General features: G+C 43.9%; 1 protein-coding gene across 13 annotated transcripts in view; it reads right to left on the bottom strand.

Moving 5' to 3' along the window:
• ADGRL3 (adhesion G protein-coupled receptor L3) overlaps window positions 1-20,168 on the bottom strand; it is a gene marked incomplete at both ends in the record, with an annotated part of 327,767 nt that overhangs the window by 31,280 nt on the left and 276,319 nt on the right. For 7 of the 13 annotated variants that reach the window (XM_082315702.1, XM_082315706.1, XM_082315708.1 and 4 more), the window contains 2 exons: window positions 14,197-14,288; window positions 15,700-15,766. In XM_082315702.1, the coding sequence (XP_082171828.1) occupies window positions 14,197-14,288; window positions 15,700-15,766 (159 nt within the window). Of the gene's footprint in view, window positions 1-557; window positions 585-14,196; window positions 14,289-15,699; window positions 15,767-20,168 lie in introns of all 13 variants that reach the window. The other 6 variants (XM_082315697.1, XM_082315704.1, XM_082315703.1 and 3 more) reach the window with 1 other exon arrangement.

Below are 20,168 nucleotides of genomic sequence, written 5' to 3'. Positions count from 1 at the left end.
TTTATAGCAATAAAGAAACAAAACCGTCCCTGTTTTGGTGTAATTGAAAATCCAAAATTTATAATTAGGGACAATTAGGTACTCCAATGATTAAGGAGACAGTCTCCAATGCACCGAACACAGATTTGCTTGCACTGCTCCCATTAACTAGCACGGGAATCATGGGGATTACCACCCCTGCACCTTCCTCAAAATTTACTTCTGTATTTATATTACCATAAAGCACTCTCAGTGACAGACCACAGTAGACCAGTGGGTTGCTATTGGTATAACAAGTCTGTACTACACAGGATTAACTTGGGAACATTCACCTTGAATTCAAGTAATGTCCAATCAAAGAATATAAAGCCAATATGGTGACAATTGGTTGGCAATACATATGCAGCACATTTACTCTGCATGTTAGCTGTATGCCTAACTGTTTTCCTGCACAGTTTGCTCTTCTGCCTCAAATGCGAATGACAGAAGCTTCAATGATTTTTCAATATTGATCTGACAGCTGGTTCATGAGACCACACTGATAAATGAAATTTATCAGCCATTCAGGTCATTCTTACTTGATGAAGGGTCTGTTATCCTCATAGCTAAAGAATGCGTAGACATAAAGACAAGAACACCAACATTAGAAATATAACGACATAGAGAATATAGCTTACTGCTAGTCCCCCTTCCTTCTCCCACCAGCCATCACCAAAACCAAAGGCGCACTGGCATCAGGTGTGCCTGCTACACACCAGCCAGCCTGGCTCACTGCCCCAGGGAATTGAAACACGACCGAGGACTCTGGCTTCATGCACAGAAGCAAGCATCGTTAGCTGCAAGCTGCAGCTACCCCTCCTGGCTCTGATCACGCAACTGTTAATTGACTTTGGAACCTCTTTTAAAAATCATGGGTATCTCTGGAGAAGATGAGTTTTGAAACTCCCGCATAGCCACCACAGAAGGCTTTCATGCGTTCAGGTGGCAAAACTTCACTGTGCCTCCAGCACTCTCCGTCTGCGGTGCTGTAGTGTATTACAGGAGCCTCTTTACTGCTGTTTACTTTTTCATAAGCGTAACTCCCAAGTTGCCAACTTACAAGCCAGACTGCAGCGTGATCTTCTTTTTGAGATAACGGCATTAGGATCTTCTAAAGCCCTGGGTGACAGAAAGCATTGACCTATTTACTCCCATTTCACAGGGAAGGACAAAGAAAGGACTTTGCCAAGCAAGAGTGCAAAGCAGCCTGCTGCAGTGAAGAAGAAGCCAAGATGGACCACTCAAAATGAGCTTCTGCCACTGTGGGGACACAAGACTAGTTGCAGCCATTTTCCTAGGGGAGTCTCCCTGACCTTCCGGGACAGGCTGTGCACCTAACTCTGCCTGCGTGGCGGGTGATGTGCAACACGTGGGGAGGGCAGGCCAACTCCCAGGCCTCCTCTCCCTCCTGGCGTGGAGCCTTTGAACCTGTGATCCCTTGCAGCAGCCACCGTGGGTGCCAGAGATTGAGGCTGGCTCGATATGTTCATCTCATTACCCTTGTCAATGTAGCTGGGGCCAGTCCATCCTGCTGAGACCTCCTTTGGTCAATACTGGCAACCTGTCAAGCTATACCCTCTGCTAAACAAACCACTCCACTTGGAGGGGACCTGTTACAGCCCGAGTTAGAAAGAAGCTGTATTAAAGCTGAATGATTTTCAGCAGTAACTTCTGACTGAGAGGGACACTAAGTATGTCCAAGATGAGGCCTTGTATTTTCTCCTCACAACGGCTAATGCCATGTAGGGACAACATCTGCACCATTCACATGCACCTGAAGCCACAGAGGGGCCATCTGAGTATCAATAGGAGCAGGATTTAGTCCTCACGGGAGGAAGGTGGTTTCACACGGTATACTGTGCAAAACATTCCCATTTTCTCCCCACCTTGTCCTTGGCTGAGACAGAAGAGGCAGCGATGCTGCCAGTCCCAGCATTGCCCTAGCGCGGTCACCTGGGGTCTTTGGGAAACGGAGGGAACAGTTGTTGAATGGGCTGGATCTGGCCACACTCATAACACTTGCCCTAACCCGACTCTGAGCAGCGAGATACAAATAGAGGACACACCACGGGGTAATCAAAACATAGGCTGAGACAGTGTGACCTCTACATCTGCAATGCATCTGGGGAGGTACCAGGAACACAGAAAAGCCATTGGTATTAAAAGGCTTCCCCCTTAGCTGCACCAACGGGGATCTCCAGCCCATCCCAGCTGGGTAGCCTGGTGCTGGTCAAATCCCTCTGCTTCTCTTTGCCCTCTCGTCCACTCAGCCTGCAAGATCATCGGGGCAGGTTCCCGTTGTGCTCGTGGCATGTCTAGCACCGCAGGACCTGCAGCTCCCCATGATGCAACTAAATTAAATGAAGACATGAGACAGTCTGGAGCTCCCAGCCCAGCAATGTGGGCAGGAGTAGGGCACGAATTTCTATTACTGTGTTCTCAAGCACTCAGGTTTTATGGTAAAGATTTTACTGTTGAAAGGTCACTGGTGATAGCTTATAAAAAGAGAGAATTAGGGAAATTTTTTACTCTGTTGCTGCTATTCAGACCCTCGTGAAGTTTTTCAGCAATCTGTAATAGCCTTTCTTCAAGGCAGTTGAAGGCTCCATTTCATCTTTGTACAGACAAAACACGAAATCGGTAAACTCAGATTGCCTTTTAGCTTGAAGCTAACACTTCAAAGCAGCTCAGGAGAAAACCATCAAAAAGACCTGAGCAGTTTGTACCCCATTCCCAACCCAGATGTGCCTAGGACCCGCTGCCCAAAGCAAGCAGGTGCCTAAAGAAGAGAGATTTTCAAAGATGCGTAACTCCCAAACACTTCAAATCTCTACACATAGGGCCTGTAGGACTTAGTCTCTCATATCCCTCATGAAATACAGATCATTTCTTTTCATTTTACCAACTCAAGTGTTGTAAGAAGCTTAACTCTTGTGTTAGCAACAATTCGTGTCTGACAAAAATTACTTCAGAGTTTTTTTTTCCCCTGGTGAAGTCTGTGAAACCTATCAGTGCTGCAATAATACTGTATCAGTATCTTCAATACATAAAACCCATCACTTAGACAAGAGAAAAGCCTTGGAAGAGCCTTAGCTCACAGGCAAATGGAGCTGCTAAGTGGAAAACTGAGATTATATTCACTAGTGGTACAAGCAAATAACAGTGGAAGCAGAAATCGTTGGAAAACCTAGCCTAGCATAGCTTAAGATGCTAGATCTAAAGTGCTTTTTCCAGATTTGGACAAATTCTTCCAATTCCTGGCAGTAAGGGATGCAGCCCATTGAATTTAAACTATGTGACTCTGATCACTGCATAGTTAATGGGAGACTGGTACCCCCAAAGAGCAATTTATCCCCTACAAGAACAGGTATTTTAGGTAGGTGAGGCTTCGCCATTCCCTGCAGAAATACCTTTCTCTGCTGACTGCAGAGGAAACCCGAATGATGGCTTAGGTGGGGGCTTCACTTTCAAATATCTGAAGTTAAAAAGCCGATCTTTAGTGGTTGTGTTATTCCTTTAACCTGCAAAATCTTACCTCACCTCCCTTGTGTTTCTTTGCAGCCCAGATGATGGATAGTGGATGGTCTACCAATCCGTATAAATACCTAATTCATTTTCTAATCTTAAAAAAGCCCTGACTTTACCTTGGGGCAAATACTTTTTAAGGTTAATTACACATCATGTAAAACTCTTTCAAAATCTTATTTAAGTTAGATGTCTTTCAATTTCCCAGAGTACTTTCTCCTTCAATGATGAGAAAAGATTGTTCATCTTACCTTCTATATTCCTGTGATATTTCCAGACCAATACTTTTTTAAAAAGCTGCTAAAATTAGCTACTTATATCCTTGTTTAGACGCTTAAGGAATTTCAAAACCAATGCATCCTAAGCTCAGAAACCCCTTTCATGCTGCCTATCCTTTTAAAACCCCAACATGTACGTTTTTGACACAAGGTGACCGAATTGCCAGAATATACACAGACAGCCCAATACAGAGGCACAGACAATCTGCAACTTATGTGGTGCAAACCACTTCCATGTATGTAGATTAGCAATATCCTGGATTGCTAAAGCCTTAATTTTTTTTTTTTTTAGCAGGAAAAGTAAGGCAAGAATTTACCTTCACACACAGATTGGTCCTAAAACACTGCTGAACAGAGAAAGCCTGTTATCAAAAAGAAGCTATTCAGCTCTCATTTAAAAAGAATAATGTCTAGTCTTCTTAGATTTTGAAAAGAGTTTACTTTCTTTTTTTTTTTTATATTTACCAAAGTGTAGTTTTTGACCCTCATTTAAAGTAAAACTGGGCCTTTAATAAAACCCTATATAACTAATCAACTTCAGGTGTTATCATTTTATTCAACACGCTTTATGGTTTAACTTTACCTAACTTGAATTTGTTACTCTTTTGACAATTCAAAGTATTTTCCCATCTCTTTGATAGCAGGAAAAGGCTCAGTAAGTAACACATGGACTCAGTGTTTGGGCCCCAAAATAACACAGCTTGGCTAGCGAGCAAAAATGCCAAAGTGAGTACACAGAACCTTTAGTAGCTGTTACGGGTGACGAAACGCAAATAAAAATAGATGGATGATGTGCCCCCTTGAAAGCATTCGGAAAGACCTGTGGAATTCATTTTAATATGGTGCAAATAAAGCAGAGAGACAGACGTTTCCTGAAGGCAAGAACGACAGAGACACAAAATAAAGCGTGCTATTGTGTCTCCCCACTGCCTGCCAATATGAGGCAGTAGAGAAGTTTGTTTTCTTTTCCCCTTTTTTTTAAAATCTCAAGGATTAGAAAAGATTGATTTATTGAACTGCTGAAAATCTACAGGAAGGAGTTGGAAAGTCCAGCACTCCTCTCATAAAGCAAACGGGTTCATCGCTAATTAGTGAAGGAGCGTCTTCATGGTGAGAAAAATCAATTGCAAGCAATAAAAGAGTGCTTAAAGGATTTTGCCTCTGCGTTTCGTGACAAAGTTACCAACTTGATGGCACAAAGCCAAATGTCTTCCTAATCGCCTTCCTTAGGCTGCTGACATTCATCACATGGCTTTCCAAGCCATCATTTCTAAGTCTCATCTTCTGGTTCCTGCACCATCTTTGACAGGAGGTGGCCGGTCCCCTGAAGACCTCTGTAACCACCTCGGGGGTCAATGGGCATGTCACAGCTTCATTTGCAGAAGAAACCCCTGGCTTTACATGCCTTGGAGATCTGTAAAGGTTGAGGTCCTACCTCGGCATAAGGGAAATTTTATATAGATTGAAAGCCACTTCAGTAACTCTGAAAATTTTATCCAGACAAATGAGGCCAAACCTTCCTCAGCCCTACCTGATGCCCAAGCCCAGGTTTTGGGGCAACCTATGCCTGATTTTTTCTGCCAAAGGCAAAGCATCATCCCTTTCCCCCTCAACTCACCCAGGGAAGTCATGGCCTGCTTTCTGAGATTTGTTCTTAATTACTGCAATTGGAAAGAGCAATTCTGTTAAGCTCATCTCAATTTCTGTAAGTAATTAATTACCCTCAGAATTGTTTACCCTGTTTATTTCCTTCCTTCTAACTTTGCAAAGGCATGGCATGATTATTCAAACCACACTGATGTGTAACCACATATCTGATTGCTTCCACACGATACGGATTCAGCAAAGCCTTTAGACACATTTGTATTATCCAAATAGCACCGGCAGGGCTTGCTGACAAAACACTTAAAATGTATGGCCTTTTAAAACAATAATCATGATTTATGAGTTCACAGAAAGACCTTAGGTATTTAATATCTTCCAGGACACTCTCTCAAATCAATAACCACTGATTGATTTTTTTTTTTTTTTTTTTAAATTCGGAAAGGATGACACCTGTCAGTGGGAAGATTAGTGCTTTACAATCACCATTCAACATTAATGCAGCCATCACAAAAGACATAGATAAACAAGGAAAACACAAAGCCAAAACAGTCAGATATTAACCAAACCCTTCTGTGAAAAACTCAAACAGCAGCAGATTGCAACAAACAAAACTGGATGCTGCCATCAACATCACTGGGTGAAAAAGGCACCCAGACAGAAGTGCAATCTCAGATGTTTTTTCAGCAGCGGCAGGGTTTTGCCTCTGAGGTACTCACAAACTCTGCACTCTGGCAAAATATAAATGTGCCGTATCTTTTCTTGGTAGGAAGCTTGTAAATACTTCATTTTGTGCCAACTCCAAGTGGTTTTTCTGGGTTTGCTTTAGGCTGCCTGTTCAAAGTTTACTCATGCAGAGATGCAGACGAAGGCTATATAGAAGCAGCACTGAGCTACCCAGGGGACTAGGAAGTGTGGTGCAAGAAAACACAGGATCCAGGGAGATACTAAGCCAACCGTCAGGCTTGTGAAGGCACGGTACTCTCTCTCAAGGCCATATGAGACACAAAGATCATAGCCTGAGCTCCTGTACAAGGAAAGTGAGACAGGCAGTTTCTAATGCCCAGCTCAGTCCTCCGTGGCTAACATCTAAACTTTGCACAGGGGGAGGTTTTCCAAGGAAGAGGAAAAGCTATTCCTCATTTTCAGAAGTACCCAGATCATTTGGTCATCCTTGACAAAACACTCCTGACAAGTTTTCTGGTGACAGAGAACGCGCTGCCTGCACGTCCCAAGCACTGTTAAAACACACACTTCATTTCTTATCTGAGTTTATCCAGACCCAAACACTGGCTCGGGGGCTCTTTTTCTTCCCTAGGATCAGATTATCCTTTCCTGGAGCAGAAATCCAGAGATGATTCCTCTCCAAAAGGCATCCCTGGAGCTGCTGTGCTCTGAGCCTGCTGTCCCTAGAAGTCAGAGGAGTCCAAAAATGCTGCATATAGCACAGTTGGCTGGGAAGGATAGATTTTCAATGCCCTATTCTGAACAGCCTGCTCAGTTAGTTTTTCTGTTTTGTTAGTAGGGCTGTATGAAAATCTTAACAGAAAGCTCATTCTTTACAGGCACTGCTATTTTATTTAACATTGTAAGTTATAGGTGATGGCCAGTCAGGATTTCAGGTCACGGTTAACAGAGGTTCACTGTGGCTGCTGTAAGCGTTTGCATTCACTAGCTTGTATTTCAAACCCTTTGTACTTCGTCCTTCCCACCACTCACGCCAACACACGCACCTCCTCGAAGCTGCATGGCTGCATGTAACCTCCTCTCCCTGCTTGCTGCTCCAAAGGAGGAGTCTGCATGTTGCCACAGATCCTCAGCCCTTACTTTGCTGGGAACTGAGAATGCTGAAGATACAGGATTGGGCCTTCTGCACCCAGACGCTGAGCTGGGCACGCTCCCAAGAGCTGGACCCCTTCGTTGTACCATGTCCTTGCTGTGCACTCCCAAGCAAACCCAGAAGTAATGAAGGATTAAAGTGCTGCTGTTCTGCAAGTCAAGTCCCCTGGGTGAACCCAATGCAATATTCAATTCCAGACCCACAATTCCAGCATCACAAACTATTTCCAAGTTGTAGCATCATATGATTAAACAAAAAAGATCTGGACACTGATAGATGAATTTAAATCTCAACAGAAAAAGAAGAAATAATCCTTATTGTCTCCCTACTTGTTTCTAAAATGGCTAGAATAAAACACAAATTAATCTTCCTTTAGTAAAAGGATACCTGCTACAAATTATTGTTCTGCATTGGTAATGTAAGCTTTTCCTACTGAAGGAGAAGAAATCTTGCATTTTCAAAAGTCTAACTCATTCCTCACTGCACCAAGCCAGGATGTTTACTTTTTCTGCATTTCAATCAGCTGAGTAAATAAAACTAGACTGGTAAACCTCTGTTCCTGCCAGCACAATACCGCTGTGTTAAATCAAGGATTTAATTTAAACATTTCTGCGGATGATTTTTGGAAGTTCTATTTAACCTTTGTTTTCAATTTTCTACCTAACTCTGAGGATTTTTTTATGACTTAAGAAAACCCGCAGGACTGAAACAACAAGCTAATCTGGGGGCTGGGATTAGTCATGTCTCTTTAAATAAAATACATATGTTGAAGCAAGAAAATGAGCAGATAATCACTTACACCCATACAACATATGGGGAGAGCATGATATGGCAATGGTTTGTAAATGAGGCATATTGTCAAAAGGGGCTTCTCAGTTTTGTGCCTGATGCTCCTTGCCCTTTGCCTCTCCCAGGCTGGGCCATGCTCCCTAAAAGAGCCCGGACTGGGCTTTGCAAGGTTTTATATAGTAATAATCAACGTTGAGTCTTTGCATTTGGCTCCTACTTTTGGCTTTCAGGTTGTACATTCTCAGATTTATTTCTGTAAGCCTGTGAGCAAGAGACTCCCATGAAAAAAAAAAAAAAAAAAGTAGTATGGTGTGAGTTTTGTTTCTAGTCAGAAACTTGGGAGAGCATATACTGTTTTATTTAGCCATTGAATCAGGGCCGTGTGCCTTTAGCCCCAGACCATTTGAAGCTCCCACGGCAGCCAGTGAGCTGAGGGGGGACTTGTTTTGGTCATTTGGGGATTGATTTCTGAAGACTGCAATGCAGGGCATTTCTGCATTATCCCCATTAACGTGATTTCAGTTTGTGTTCTTGTGAATCTGGCCACAGTACCTAAAAACATTCTCTCCTGTGTGTTCAGAATAAATACATTTTTTCCAGGAAACTTCAGGTTTTTGATACGGTGCTTATTCTGCTGTTGCAGAAGATGGGATGGAAGCAGGTTTCCACAGGAGGGAAGAAAGCTGCAACAAAACTACAGTGATTAATGCCAGGATTAAACTATCTTAAGGCCTCTAATTAATAGTGCCTCTTTAGCAACAAAAGGAGCTCCCAGCTAAAGACTCTGGGTCTCCCTGTCTGAAAGAAAGAAAATAAAATTTCCAGGATGACTTTCGGGTGGGTTTCTGTTGCACTGGATGAGCTTTTCTGACAAACCCAGGACTACAGCCCGACAGGCTCCTCTCTGAAGAGGTCCCCACGAGCTGTGCTTTCTAAAGAGCATCCAGGTGGCCTATGGCACAAGCCAAGCTATACCCTGGCTAAAACAATAATGCAATAAAATGGGACAAAAAGAGAAGCCAGCTCACAAAGCCCTTCACCTCCTGCCTTCTTTCTAGCAGGTCCGCAACTGCGCTTGGCAGCTATGGGCGACGTGTCGCCCTTCCAAAGTAAATAAAATAAAATCTCGTTGCCACATACTGCAGCGCAGAAGAATGTCAGGAAGTCTGGTCTGGCTGGGGGAAACGCTAACAAACCCAACCACAGCCAGGCAGTGCTGGGGGGAGCGGGGACGGGCACCCGCCGGGAACTTCAAAGGAAAGGTTTAGCTTGTCAGGAAGAAAAAGGATGGCTTCTGGTCTCTGCTAGGAGAAAGGAGGTTTCACTCCGGCCATTTGGAGATGCCCTGTGTAACTTCAGGTGTGGCAGCTGCTCAGCCCTGTTGATGAATCCTTTAATCCCCTTACAGGACTTGCCTTTTGTTAACCAAATAACTGCTCTCCCCACCCAATTTTCTACCAGTTCTCCATGTCAGTAACTAATGCGCCCCACACTGTGCACAATAACAGCACACAGCAAAGAGGACCTCAGATTTCAGTAGATATGGTGAAGAGCACATCTGGATTACCATTACCTCTTTTTTTCCCTCTACTAACGCCACGATGACCTGAATGAGCAGTATTTAAATCCCTGCAGAAGCACTGTACTGCCGCACAATGCAAAGGCATTTGGGGAGGGGGTTCACCTGAAACCCTCCATTTTGCACAGAGTATGGGGGTTAAGCATCCAGAAACACATGGACGGTTTGTCGTGCTGCAGCATCTGGCACGACTCAGATGAAAACCTGGTGTGCGAGGACCACAAGCGGCCACAGTACATGCCTGACCACCCAGAAAAGAGTTGATGGATGGAAAACTGAAGACCTGTGCTGGACTATTCACATATAGATGTATTTTCCTTTGTCACATAAGGCTTCCTACAGGAATGTGAATATAAAAAAGATGCAGTGTACTCCTGTCTACGACAGTCTGAGACATTTTGCACATCTAACATCTACCCGGCACAATGGAAAAGCGCGAAGAGAGACTTCGAGCTGCTTGATTCCAGAAATCACTCCATACGGCAGCAACCTCCGGTAAAACAGCCTCACAGCTGCTCTGAAGTATTCCAGCTGGTAACACGTCCTCGCGAGGAGCCATCTGCTAGCAGGAGTGCATCAATACCGCACTGATACGCCTATAGTCTCCATCTCGCAGGCTATAGATGCAAGCAGCACAGCAGGCTTTTGCCATCCAAAAAGCTTGTGTCGTCCCTGGCTTGAAAGATCTGTCTTCTCTGCAAGTTCCTGAGGGCTGGGGGAATCAATCCTCGGAAACAACGCCTTCCCGGGTACATTTGTTGACAGTGAATCAGTTTGCGCTCACGAGCAATTTTGTGCACCCTTTGCATCCCACTTATGCTCTCAGATGGGCCATGAGCGAGACGATACAAATGATACGGGCAGAGCTACCAAAGACTACATGATGCTCCTCACTGCCCATCTCTGCTCACCTATGTTTGCCAACAAGCCACGAAGAGATGAAAGAGCAATGGCCACAGTGGACCTCGAGCGCCCAGAAATGGCCATTGGGAAAGGCTGGAAAGGAAGATCCCCTCCTGCCCCGCGTTCGGGGAGGCATGGGCAGAAACTACAAGCACCACCCAAGAGGCAGTTGTTTTGGCGTCCTTGTCTGCATCACTTCATACTAAAGAGGTCTTTAAAAGGCAGAAGAGATCTGCACCCTGGGTGAACCCTTACAATTTCTGTTTAAATGTACTGAAGGAAGAAGTCCAACTGAACTTTTTCAGGTCCTCAGGTCCTAAGTAAAAGCATGCTACTCTTGGTGATGGTACTTCTTGCGAAATGGGAGCTAGTCTGCCCTCCTGGCATCAGTAGCAGGCACAGAAACTCTTGCAGCTCCGAACAACATATCCCATGTACACAAGCTCACACCTTCTCCTGGCTACGTGTCTCAAAAGCAGGACTAGAGCACGAACCTCGCTGTCTCAGTGGGCGCAACCCACTGAATCGGCTCAGTACCAACCTGCCATACAGGGAAGATGCTCTCGGCACGGGGGAAGGACCCACATATGTGGTTACCCTAATTCCCTCTTGAAAGTGCTGGGCTAAGCTGGAAAAGTTAACGTGGGTAAAAAATAAACCAGCTCTGTACTCATCAAATCTCTTGCTGGGTAGCCCCTGCATAACCAGTGCTCCACCATGGGAATGTCAGATTCTCCCATGCTGGCACAATAATACAGGGATTGTTCCTGAAGGTTAGGGAAGTTTATTTTTACAACTTTGCACAGTGCCTACAAATCTTTCAGCCACACAGCATCTGGTTCAGGCACTGCCCTTTGAATGGCTTTTCTGTTGGTGCAGTAATTAAAGGTATCCCAGGTGACACCTGATCCCTTATCAAGTTCATTAATTTAAGTGGAGTTATTTGGCTCTCTATTTTCTATACTTCATAATGTATTTCTAACCTTTAAAGTGACATGGGCAAGCACTAGATTGCAGGGGCGCTTATTAACAGCCTATTAAAATATTTTATGGCTTTTATTTTTACGTTTCCATAGGGAATCAAGTATTTTGCTGTTGTTGAACAGGCTCACGATTTATGTTGCGAGAGCTTCACCACAGCCTAACACAGAGCAGCGCTAGGAAATGAACTGGGAGAACAAACTCCCATTCAGCTCCCCAGGTGCCGTAAAGCTGTCACATGCAGATGGCAGCAAGGGGCCTTCCAATGCAGGCCCTCAGTTTGGTTTAGTTTTTTAAATATAAACCAATAAGACAAGATGCAAGGCTCTGGGACCACGCTGAGGACCAGCAAAGGCAGCATGCGTCTTGAGAAACAGATCTGGATGTCTTTTCACCAACTGCCTATATAGACCCACGGAGGTAAGCTCAGAAAGGATCTTCCTGGTCACCTGTGAAATAACGTGGTCTGTGGCTTTTTATACGAGAACTGCTGTACCACATCCACATTTTGCAGCTGAGTTAGAGCCAATGACTTTGGAAGAAGACCACAATCTTACCTAGAAGACGACTACAATTTTACCTAGAACATGACTATGATCTTACCTAAAAGTTTTCCAGAGACTGCAAGCCCCTCACATCCCTAGGAAAGCTCCCTCAAAGGTTAATTCTCTTCTCTGTTAAAAATCTGCACTTTCTCCTAACTCAAGCATATCCAATATTGAGACAACGCAGGCCTTGGATTTAGGGACTTCATTCTGCTTAGGTATTCAGAAATTATAATCAAGTCCCTTCTGAAATTCTTGTTTTCATAAACTTCCTAGGGTGAGCTTGGGGTCTTCCCGAGTTTAGATTATGTTTCTCTTATTTTTCAAGCATAAAAAAATCATTTGTAATGAAGCAACATGTTTGGAAGGGTATCAGCAACATACTTAAAAGTATTTTAATTGCTTGTGTTTTCAAAACGTTTTAATGAAGTCAAATCAGAAATAGACACTCATCTGCCAAAGAACCTATAAAATATTTTACAATGACATTATAATTGACTTAACTGGTTGTATAAATTCCTGGCATTTTAAACAAAGATACTAGAGATTAGCACAAGCAAGACTATTCAGTAGGCAATTATTATTTCTGCTTTAATTATAAGGGCTTTGTTCCCCCCCCCCCCCCCCCCAGTTTTTAATTTAAATGCCATACTGCAAGGCTTTCTAGACAGATTTTGTGTGGGTAACCTTAGAAAGACTGTTCTCAGCAAGCAATCCCATAGCAGTATTGCGTGACGAGTAGTCATATTAAATAAGTGTTATTAAATGTACCATTCCTTTAACACCTCATCCAAGACCGAATGAAAGACTATCATGCTGGGATCAGTCCTGGACATCTAGGAAGGACTGCTCCAATTTCATCTTATAGTTGATCGATGGCAGGAGAAACAGAGGCACACTGCAGAGCAGCCTGCCCGCAACCTGGGCAGGGACAGACACGGTGAACGAGCACCCTGTGGGTCCCTGAGCTCACTGGGGTCTCCTGCATTTGTACAGGCTCTGGTCCCCTTTCCTCCCAAACCTTGAAGAAGAAGCTGCACCTAAGAAACTAAAACTTCACCCAAAGGACTGTGCCAGGTTGTGACACACCAGCGGTATCACAAACCTTGCTTGCTGGGGAAGTTTTAAGGCAGGACTGACGTAGTTTAAATTAAAGCCTCATCTGCGTGAGCAGCTCAGCAGTAAGAACAATAACAAGCAACTGTGCAACTGTGCAATTCAGTCATCTCCTAACGAGCTCCCCTCACGCCTCTTCTCCTGCGCCCACCACGGAAGAGAGGGGAGACCAACTTCCAGCCATGTCACACAACGCTCTCCTTTCCTGGGCGGGCAGTAAAGCGCTGACTCCCAACAATTTCCTCCTCGTGAAGTTCATTAGATGGTTTTACTAATTAGCAGGCTCCCCATCTTATCACACACTGCACCTGAAATCCCACTTGTATTTTTGAAGCGAGTAATTAAAGCCAGAGGTACTTGAATAAACAGGCACTGATGCAGACTAATATTCTATCAATATAATGAAGCAGCTTGCTAGACAGTAAGATGCCCAGGCTCAGACGTTAACAGGGTCCAAGGGCAAAACATGCCTTGGCTGGAAAGCACATCCTCTGATGTGGGCACCCCCAGGTAAACCCCCGGTAACTTTGCTGAAAGTAATTAGATTCTGGGGAGAATTTGGGTCATTAAATCCGTCAGGAGCCAAAACAAACAGAAAAGAAGTAAGGCTGCCACCCTCAGAGCACAGAGAAATAGTAATGATCAACAATTTCAACACCTTCCCTGTAGAGACTGCAATAATTAGCTGGCAATTATCGGGCACGATTTCCTTTTAGGTAGAAGGACTAGGAGGTTACCTACTTCAAGGACAGCAAATGCAACTTTGCTTCCTTCATGCAAAATTGAATGGAACATGCCACCACTGGCAGCTAAATCCCAATAAAGATAGTGCTTCATCATCAGCCACTTGTTGGTACCTATTAGAAACCACTCTGCGGTGCCATAACCCAATGTATTGCCCCTGGTTATCACTGCTGCCAGCAGAGCTGGTCCTCCTGTACGCTCCTCAGAGAGGAATGGGGGCATAAACAGCAAAAGACAGAAACAGGCAGAGAGAAAGAAAAAACCCCAACTACTTACTTGATATTGTCAAGACATCCAGATTCAGGTTTCAGTATGGCAGTATGATGAAACATTTTATAGAGAGCGATCCCAAGGAAGATGACATTAAGCTGCAATGGGGGGGAAGGAAAAAAAAAAAAGGTTACATGACATGGCACAACATGCACAACATGATGGGGAGAAAGTCAGCTGCTTCTCTGTAACAGATGAGTTCCTGTAGGAAATTACCTCTTGCTACAGTTTTATAGAGACTGAATCACAGAAAGCTGCCAAGCATTTTATAAGGTGAGCTGGCCTGTAGACTGCAGGACTGGTGATGCCACAGCATTACCAAAGCCGTGGTGCTGCATATGTTACTGATACGGGGCTGGTTCCAACATCAACTGCAGTGCTTCAAATGACGTTATGGAAAATTAAAAATATTTGCTGCAATGGCTCTTCTGTGTCTGAGAGGTGTACAGTCATGAAAAGTCATTCCAAGCATCTTGCTTAGCTGGCCCCATTGTAATGAAGCAAAAAAGCATCTTTTTCTGTGAATATATCTTTTAAATACGGTGTAACAGGAAAGATGGGCAGGGAAGTCATGACTGCTGAAGATGCTTAGCACAATGCAAAGTTGAAAAATAAAAAGGAAAAAGAGTTTGATTTGTTCTGTAAAAGCTGCAACGATGTTTCAATGCCTCAGTGTTAACAAGGCTGCCAATTCCTGGAAAGGAGTTCCCTCAAAAGCCCAGGCCAGGGTTTGAGACGTAATCAAAAAGGGAAGATATCTTTTTATGAATGAATTGCTTAAGGGGAAAATAACCCAATAGTTGTAGCTGGTGGTGCGGCTCCCTCCCTGATGCAGAAGGCTGCTGAAACGGCCCCCAGTTGCAGGAGAAGCAGGAGAAGCAGGGACAATGCCTGCATTGAACCGAGCTTGCCTGGTTTGCTGTGTTAGCCAAACTGTAGTCTATTCAAAACAAAGGATGGTTTATTTAAGCCATATTGTAGCGATTAAAGTATAAGAAAACTCCAGCTGCCTCTAAAGTTGGGTTCTCTACCTTGTTGCTGTGTTAGCTGATACGCTGGCAATGTGCTAACCATGCAGTCACACAAGCTTCAACTTCTGCCGGGGAGGAAAAACCCCCATCAAACCTCTCTTCCAGTTTGGACTTTATTTCATGCCTTCCACCCCAGATTTCCCTTTTTTGCGTGACTGATGCAAAGCTTTGCTCTGGAATTCAAAAGGGAGGGGGCAGTGAGGGGCATCAAAATAGAGTGTGGCACTTCTAAATGCCCAACGGTAGAAACCAAACTCTGCAAGCGCCTGCTCCAAAGCTCCCCGGCCCATTTTGATCAAGTATTTTGCAATGCCAAGAGCCTCTCATAATGAGGGTCTAATTGCTTGTGCCAGGTGGGGTCAAAGAAGAACATGCCTTTCTCAAATTAATCTGTGTAAATTAAAGATAAAGAGTAAAGGGACAGCAAAAGTTTTATTTCTTGACCTGAGAGATGGAGTAGTTAATTAGGAGTTCTTACCATAATTATCAAGGTCGCCGGTCCTATAAAGCTCCAAATGAAGTAGGTGTCAAGTCGGAGCCAACATCTGTAATGAAACACAGGGGAGAGAAGGCATTCAAGGACTGCACCCAGGACATACATCAAGAGTGAGCGAGTGACAGAGAAGAATGTGAGCTGCAAAACACGCTGGTGGGAGACAGGAAATATTACATTGCTTGTTCATTTAAATGCTGAATTATGTGCCCAATTTCTGACAGCGCTATTGATGGAGTAAGATAATTACCTCTGGAGGAAGCAGGGAGAAAATGGCACAAGGCCTAGTTGCTAAGGCTTTCCGCATCTGTCAGAAAAAACCCTTAAATCTGTGGTGGTTTTTTAAGGATGGGGTCCGATGAGCATCCATGGAGCTGCTTCTTCGCTTTAAGCGCCTCTTCCCTCTCCGGCTCTAATGCAACACAAGCTGTCTGTCAACTGTCAAGCGAGATGACATCTCTCCGGCAAGAAGATCAGAGCAAATTTGGTGCAAATAGGAAGCAGGATTTGGATAACAGAAGGCTGAGGTTTAATTAGGTTCAGCAACTTCCCCTTTAGAGCGTTTTATTTCCCTGAACCTCTGGAGTGTTTTGTTTCCACTAACGTTTCGAGGGTTGCATATGGTCTGTGCTATCACATGAAGTTGATTCATGGCCTAAAACTAAATTATTAATCGCTTAATTTCAACCGCATTTAATACTCCCCACATTTTTTAAGGCCCCTGGGAAATTACATTTCCATTCCTAGTTCATTCCAGGCGACAGGAAGATAAAATGGAAGTGACTGGTTACAAGACAGACAAATATAAATTCCAAGAAAGTTTCGTACGATGTTTAAAATAATAATATCTTGTCGTGTTTGCAATGCTGCAAATCACAGCTCCGTTTATACACAGAGGACTAAGAACGCATAAAACCACTCTTACACTAAACATCTGATAGAATTTCATAATTAGGCAAGCGACAGGAACTGTATATATGAATTTATCATGGTGGAAGACATAGCAGTTCTCACAAATGACAGCTCTAGTGCATATGCTGAATGTTTTTTCCCTTCCAATGAACTTTGCAACAGGCAGAAAGGTCTGTGCCAGCAGCCCCACAGAAGGGATCAGCAGGAGCTGCCTACTGAGAGAATAAAACATGCCCTGAACCTCTGTGACTGGGAGAAGCCAAGATATGAATAAATTCAAAGATGTAGATAAAGCTTCTCACTTCCCTCCCTGACCATATAAATTTCAAGTCTCGTCCGTGTTGAAGATGTATCGATATATATATGGTCGTACCGCTATTTGTCACAAATTAAAATACTGTCACTTCCGAGACCGTCACTCCTGAACTGGCTCTGCAGCTGTTCATCCAAAATCTTCATGTGACAGCATCAAAATCTTAATGCGAGAGGCAAAGAGGCTTTCAGAGCGATTGCAGGGAAATCTTGTTTCCTCTGCGGCTGCTGAAGTTCAAGGTGATTTAGATGCAGCTGGTAATGGAACAACATGAGTGACTAGAAACTATTTGAGTCTGATTTCCTATAGGAAAGAGTTTATGCTATCATGACATCTGTGTATCACCCATAATAACATCTGAAATGTCACCCAATTGCAATTGGATTTGACAGAGGAACAGAGGTTTCAAGGATAATGAAGTCCCTGTAAAAAGTCCTCCTCCCCATCCCTGAAAAAAGACGTCTGCATAGCAGCAGCTCACACATTACACGGCATTTCAGACTTTAAACTTACCCCATCCCATAGGAAAAAAGTGTAACTAGTGCTCATGCCTCAGCTGCCACATATATAAATCAGGGAATATGCAGCCCCACAACTTTTTCCTACTGATAATAAGAGTGCTGGTGCATGGGAGAGGACTCAGAGGGTTGGGGTTTTTTTAAATTAAAAAAATTGGAACTTTTTTGCCAGTTTAACATTCAAAATATCCCCCAGCCCCTAATGCACAGGAGTTGGGAGCACAGCGTATTTTAATTGCCAAGAAACTTGGTTTTCCTTCAGCACAAAGAGCGAGCCGGCTCTTGGAAAGCCCAGGGAAGAGGAAAGACATAAACTCTCTCTTTACTCCTTAAAGCATGATGGCCAGCCATATGGTCACATCTGATGCAGCTGGTTTTGAAGGCATATAGATTGGGGCATGGGGAAAAACGGTGAAAGCTGAAATACAGCACAAGGGAAAAGCCGTGCCGCGCTGAGCAAAGAAGCATGAAGCAACTGGTTTCCCTTCCAGCCAACCAAATGGATGAAATTTTCCACCCCGTTCCCCTAAAAAATCTGTCTGTTCAGTTGTGGACCACAATTCAGTGACATGAGATGGATGCTGTGGATGGGAAACAGCTGAGGAGCCAGGTCCTGCCCTCGGGATAAGCAGGGGACAGGCATGGAGCGAAAGGGTCCCCTTCCAACAAGAGCCGGCTTCATTTAAGTGAGATTACAGCTTGCGAAAACCAGAGAAGGCTTTTTTTTGCCTCTCTGCATGCTTTAAAGAACGTGATGTCATTTTTTATTTGTTTGAATAGAAAAATTGCCTTTCTATGAAACCGCGCATGACACTCAGTCTTGGGCGACTAAACGGAAAGCTGCAGGACTGCCTCTAATCCGCAGAGGGACTTAAAAAAGCCATTTTTTTGTGGTCATCAGGAAGAGATGCAACTTTGAACCCGTTTAAGTCATACCTCATTAAAAATGCAAATTAAGACCAAAACATCAAAACACAGGCATCCCGCCAATTGCATTGAGGAGCTGTAAATTGCTAATCAGACAAATACCATACTGAGCTTTTCTTCCCTTAAAAGACAAAAACCCCCATACACAATGAGCTGCATAAATGAGCTCCTCAAAACAAGGAAGCAATCAGGCAACTCACTTCCCAAAGTTGCTAATCTTGGGCTGCGGAGTTACTTCTGACCCCCCATGCGCAGCTGCACCGCGAACAGGGACTTGCCGCATTTCAAGTTTAGATTCTGCTGCTGTTAAGCAAAAGAGCTGCTTCAGGGCTTGGTACAAGGCAGAGCGGATTATCTGAAAGTCTGCGGATGCAGGGAATGCTGCTCAAAACTCCATTGCTTCTTCCAAGAGTCACACCAGTGTATTCAGTGCTTGTAACAAGCTCTGTGGTGCTGCTTTCCTTTACTTTTTAATTTCCTCCTTTTCCACAGTGACAAGTCACTATATTCACCTAAAGCTTTTCCCAAGTAATAAAGACTACAAAGAGTTTACTCTATTTTCTGCATGAAGAGAAATCAAATACTAAACTATCCCTGGTGTGCATTAAATATAACCAATAAACAATCATTAGCTGCCATTGGACCATAAAATTTGAAGAGCCCTAAACATATCATGTTGTTCACGGGAGCTCAGCGGTTTGTTTCACGTGGCTATACAGCCTCCTTGTCTGGGTGCAGTAATGGGATATGTATGCACAAGACATGCCTTTCAAGGGTGCAATATAGGCTCTGCTTAACGCAGTCCAGCATCCACATTGCTCATGCTTCCTCCTCCAAATACCCAGCACAAACACTGAAAATAAAACAAGTTCAGTGGAGCCACCCAAGACAGACCGTATTGTTAGAAGCTATTTTCCGAGCAACATTAACATGCATAAAATGTCGGCAGCTGGCTGATGGACTTGGAGGCTGTGTACATACACCGGGCTTTCATTTTGCTTTCTGACAGCTGGATTGCTTACCATGTATATCCTGCTTTATAGCATACCAAAAGGGGTTGGAGGGGGGGGAGAAACAATAGAGAGATTCCTGTCACGATGAATTTGATCACCAGTGGATGAATATACCTACACGTACGTTTTCTAAAATATATTGAACCATTCAAAGCATAGCCATTTTCCTCTGAGATTTGTAAGAGGCGTTGATAGGAAGCCCAGGACAGTACGGGAATATGGAATAGCTTCTTGCTGTTGATTTTGGACAGCCTGCTACTTGAGTGAGTCCTCTCAAAGGGAGGCTGTTAAAGTCTTAGTCCAGTTTTTACTGAATTTTAGACACAAGTTATTTTCAAACACTAACAACAACTGAAAATGCTATTTTCCCTCTGCATTTTGCAGCATTGCCCACCACAATGCTTGATATCAGATCTGGCGAGGAGATGGATGGATTTGGTTAACAGACAGGACAAGGCAAACGATGTGAATTTTTAAAACTGTAATCCCAGTATCTTCTTTTTTGCAGCAAAACTTGAGACATGGCCATTTAAGACGCAGCAGCTGAAGACCTGGCCTGTAAGAAATGGTCACTTGGAAGTTCACATGAGCATCACCAGAATCGCTTCGGCAATGTTGGTGGACCACGCTGTCTGCAGTGGTGCTTCCTGCTTTTCACCTTTACTTCAGAAATTACAATCAGAACAAGGTGAGATGCAACATTTCTGATTTACCTGGGGGAAAGGGCCAAACACGGCTCAGCTTGCTCACGTGAATAGTCCCTGCTGGCCT

The sequence above is a fragment of the Platalea leucorodia genome (genome assembly GCF_965183815.1).
Source record: "Platalea leucorodia genome assembly, chromosome: 6".
In the NCBI taxonomy this organism is placed as follows: Eukaryota; Metazoa; Chordata; class Aves; order Pelecaniformes; family Threskiornithidae; genus Platalea; species Platalea leucorodia.
The sequence above is the reverse complement of the archived record's forward strand: the minus strand, read 5'-3'. Positions and strand labels throughout refer to the sequence as shown.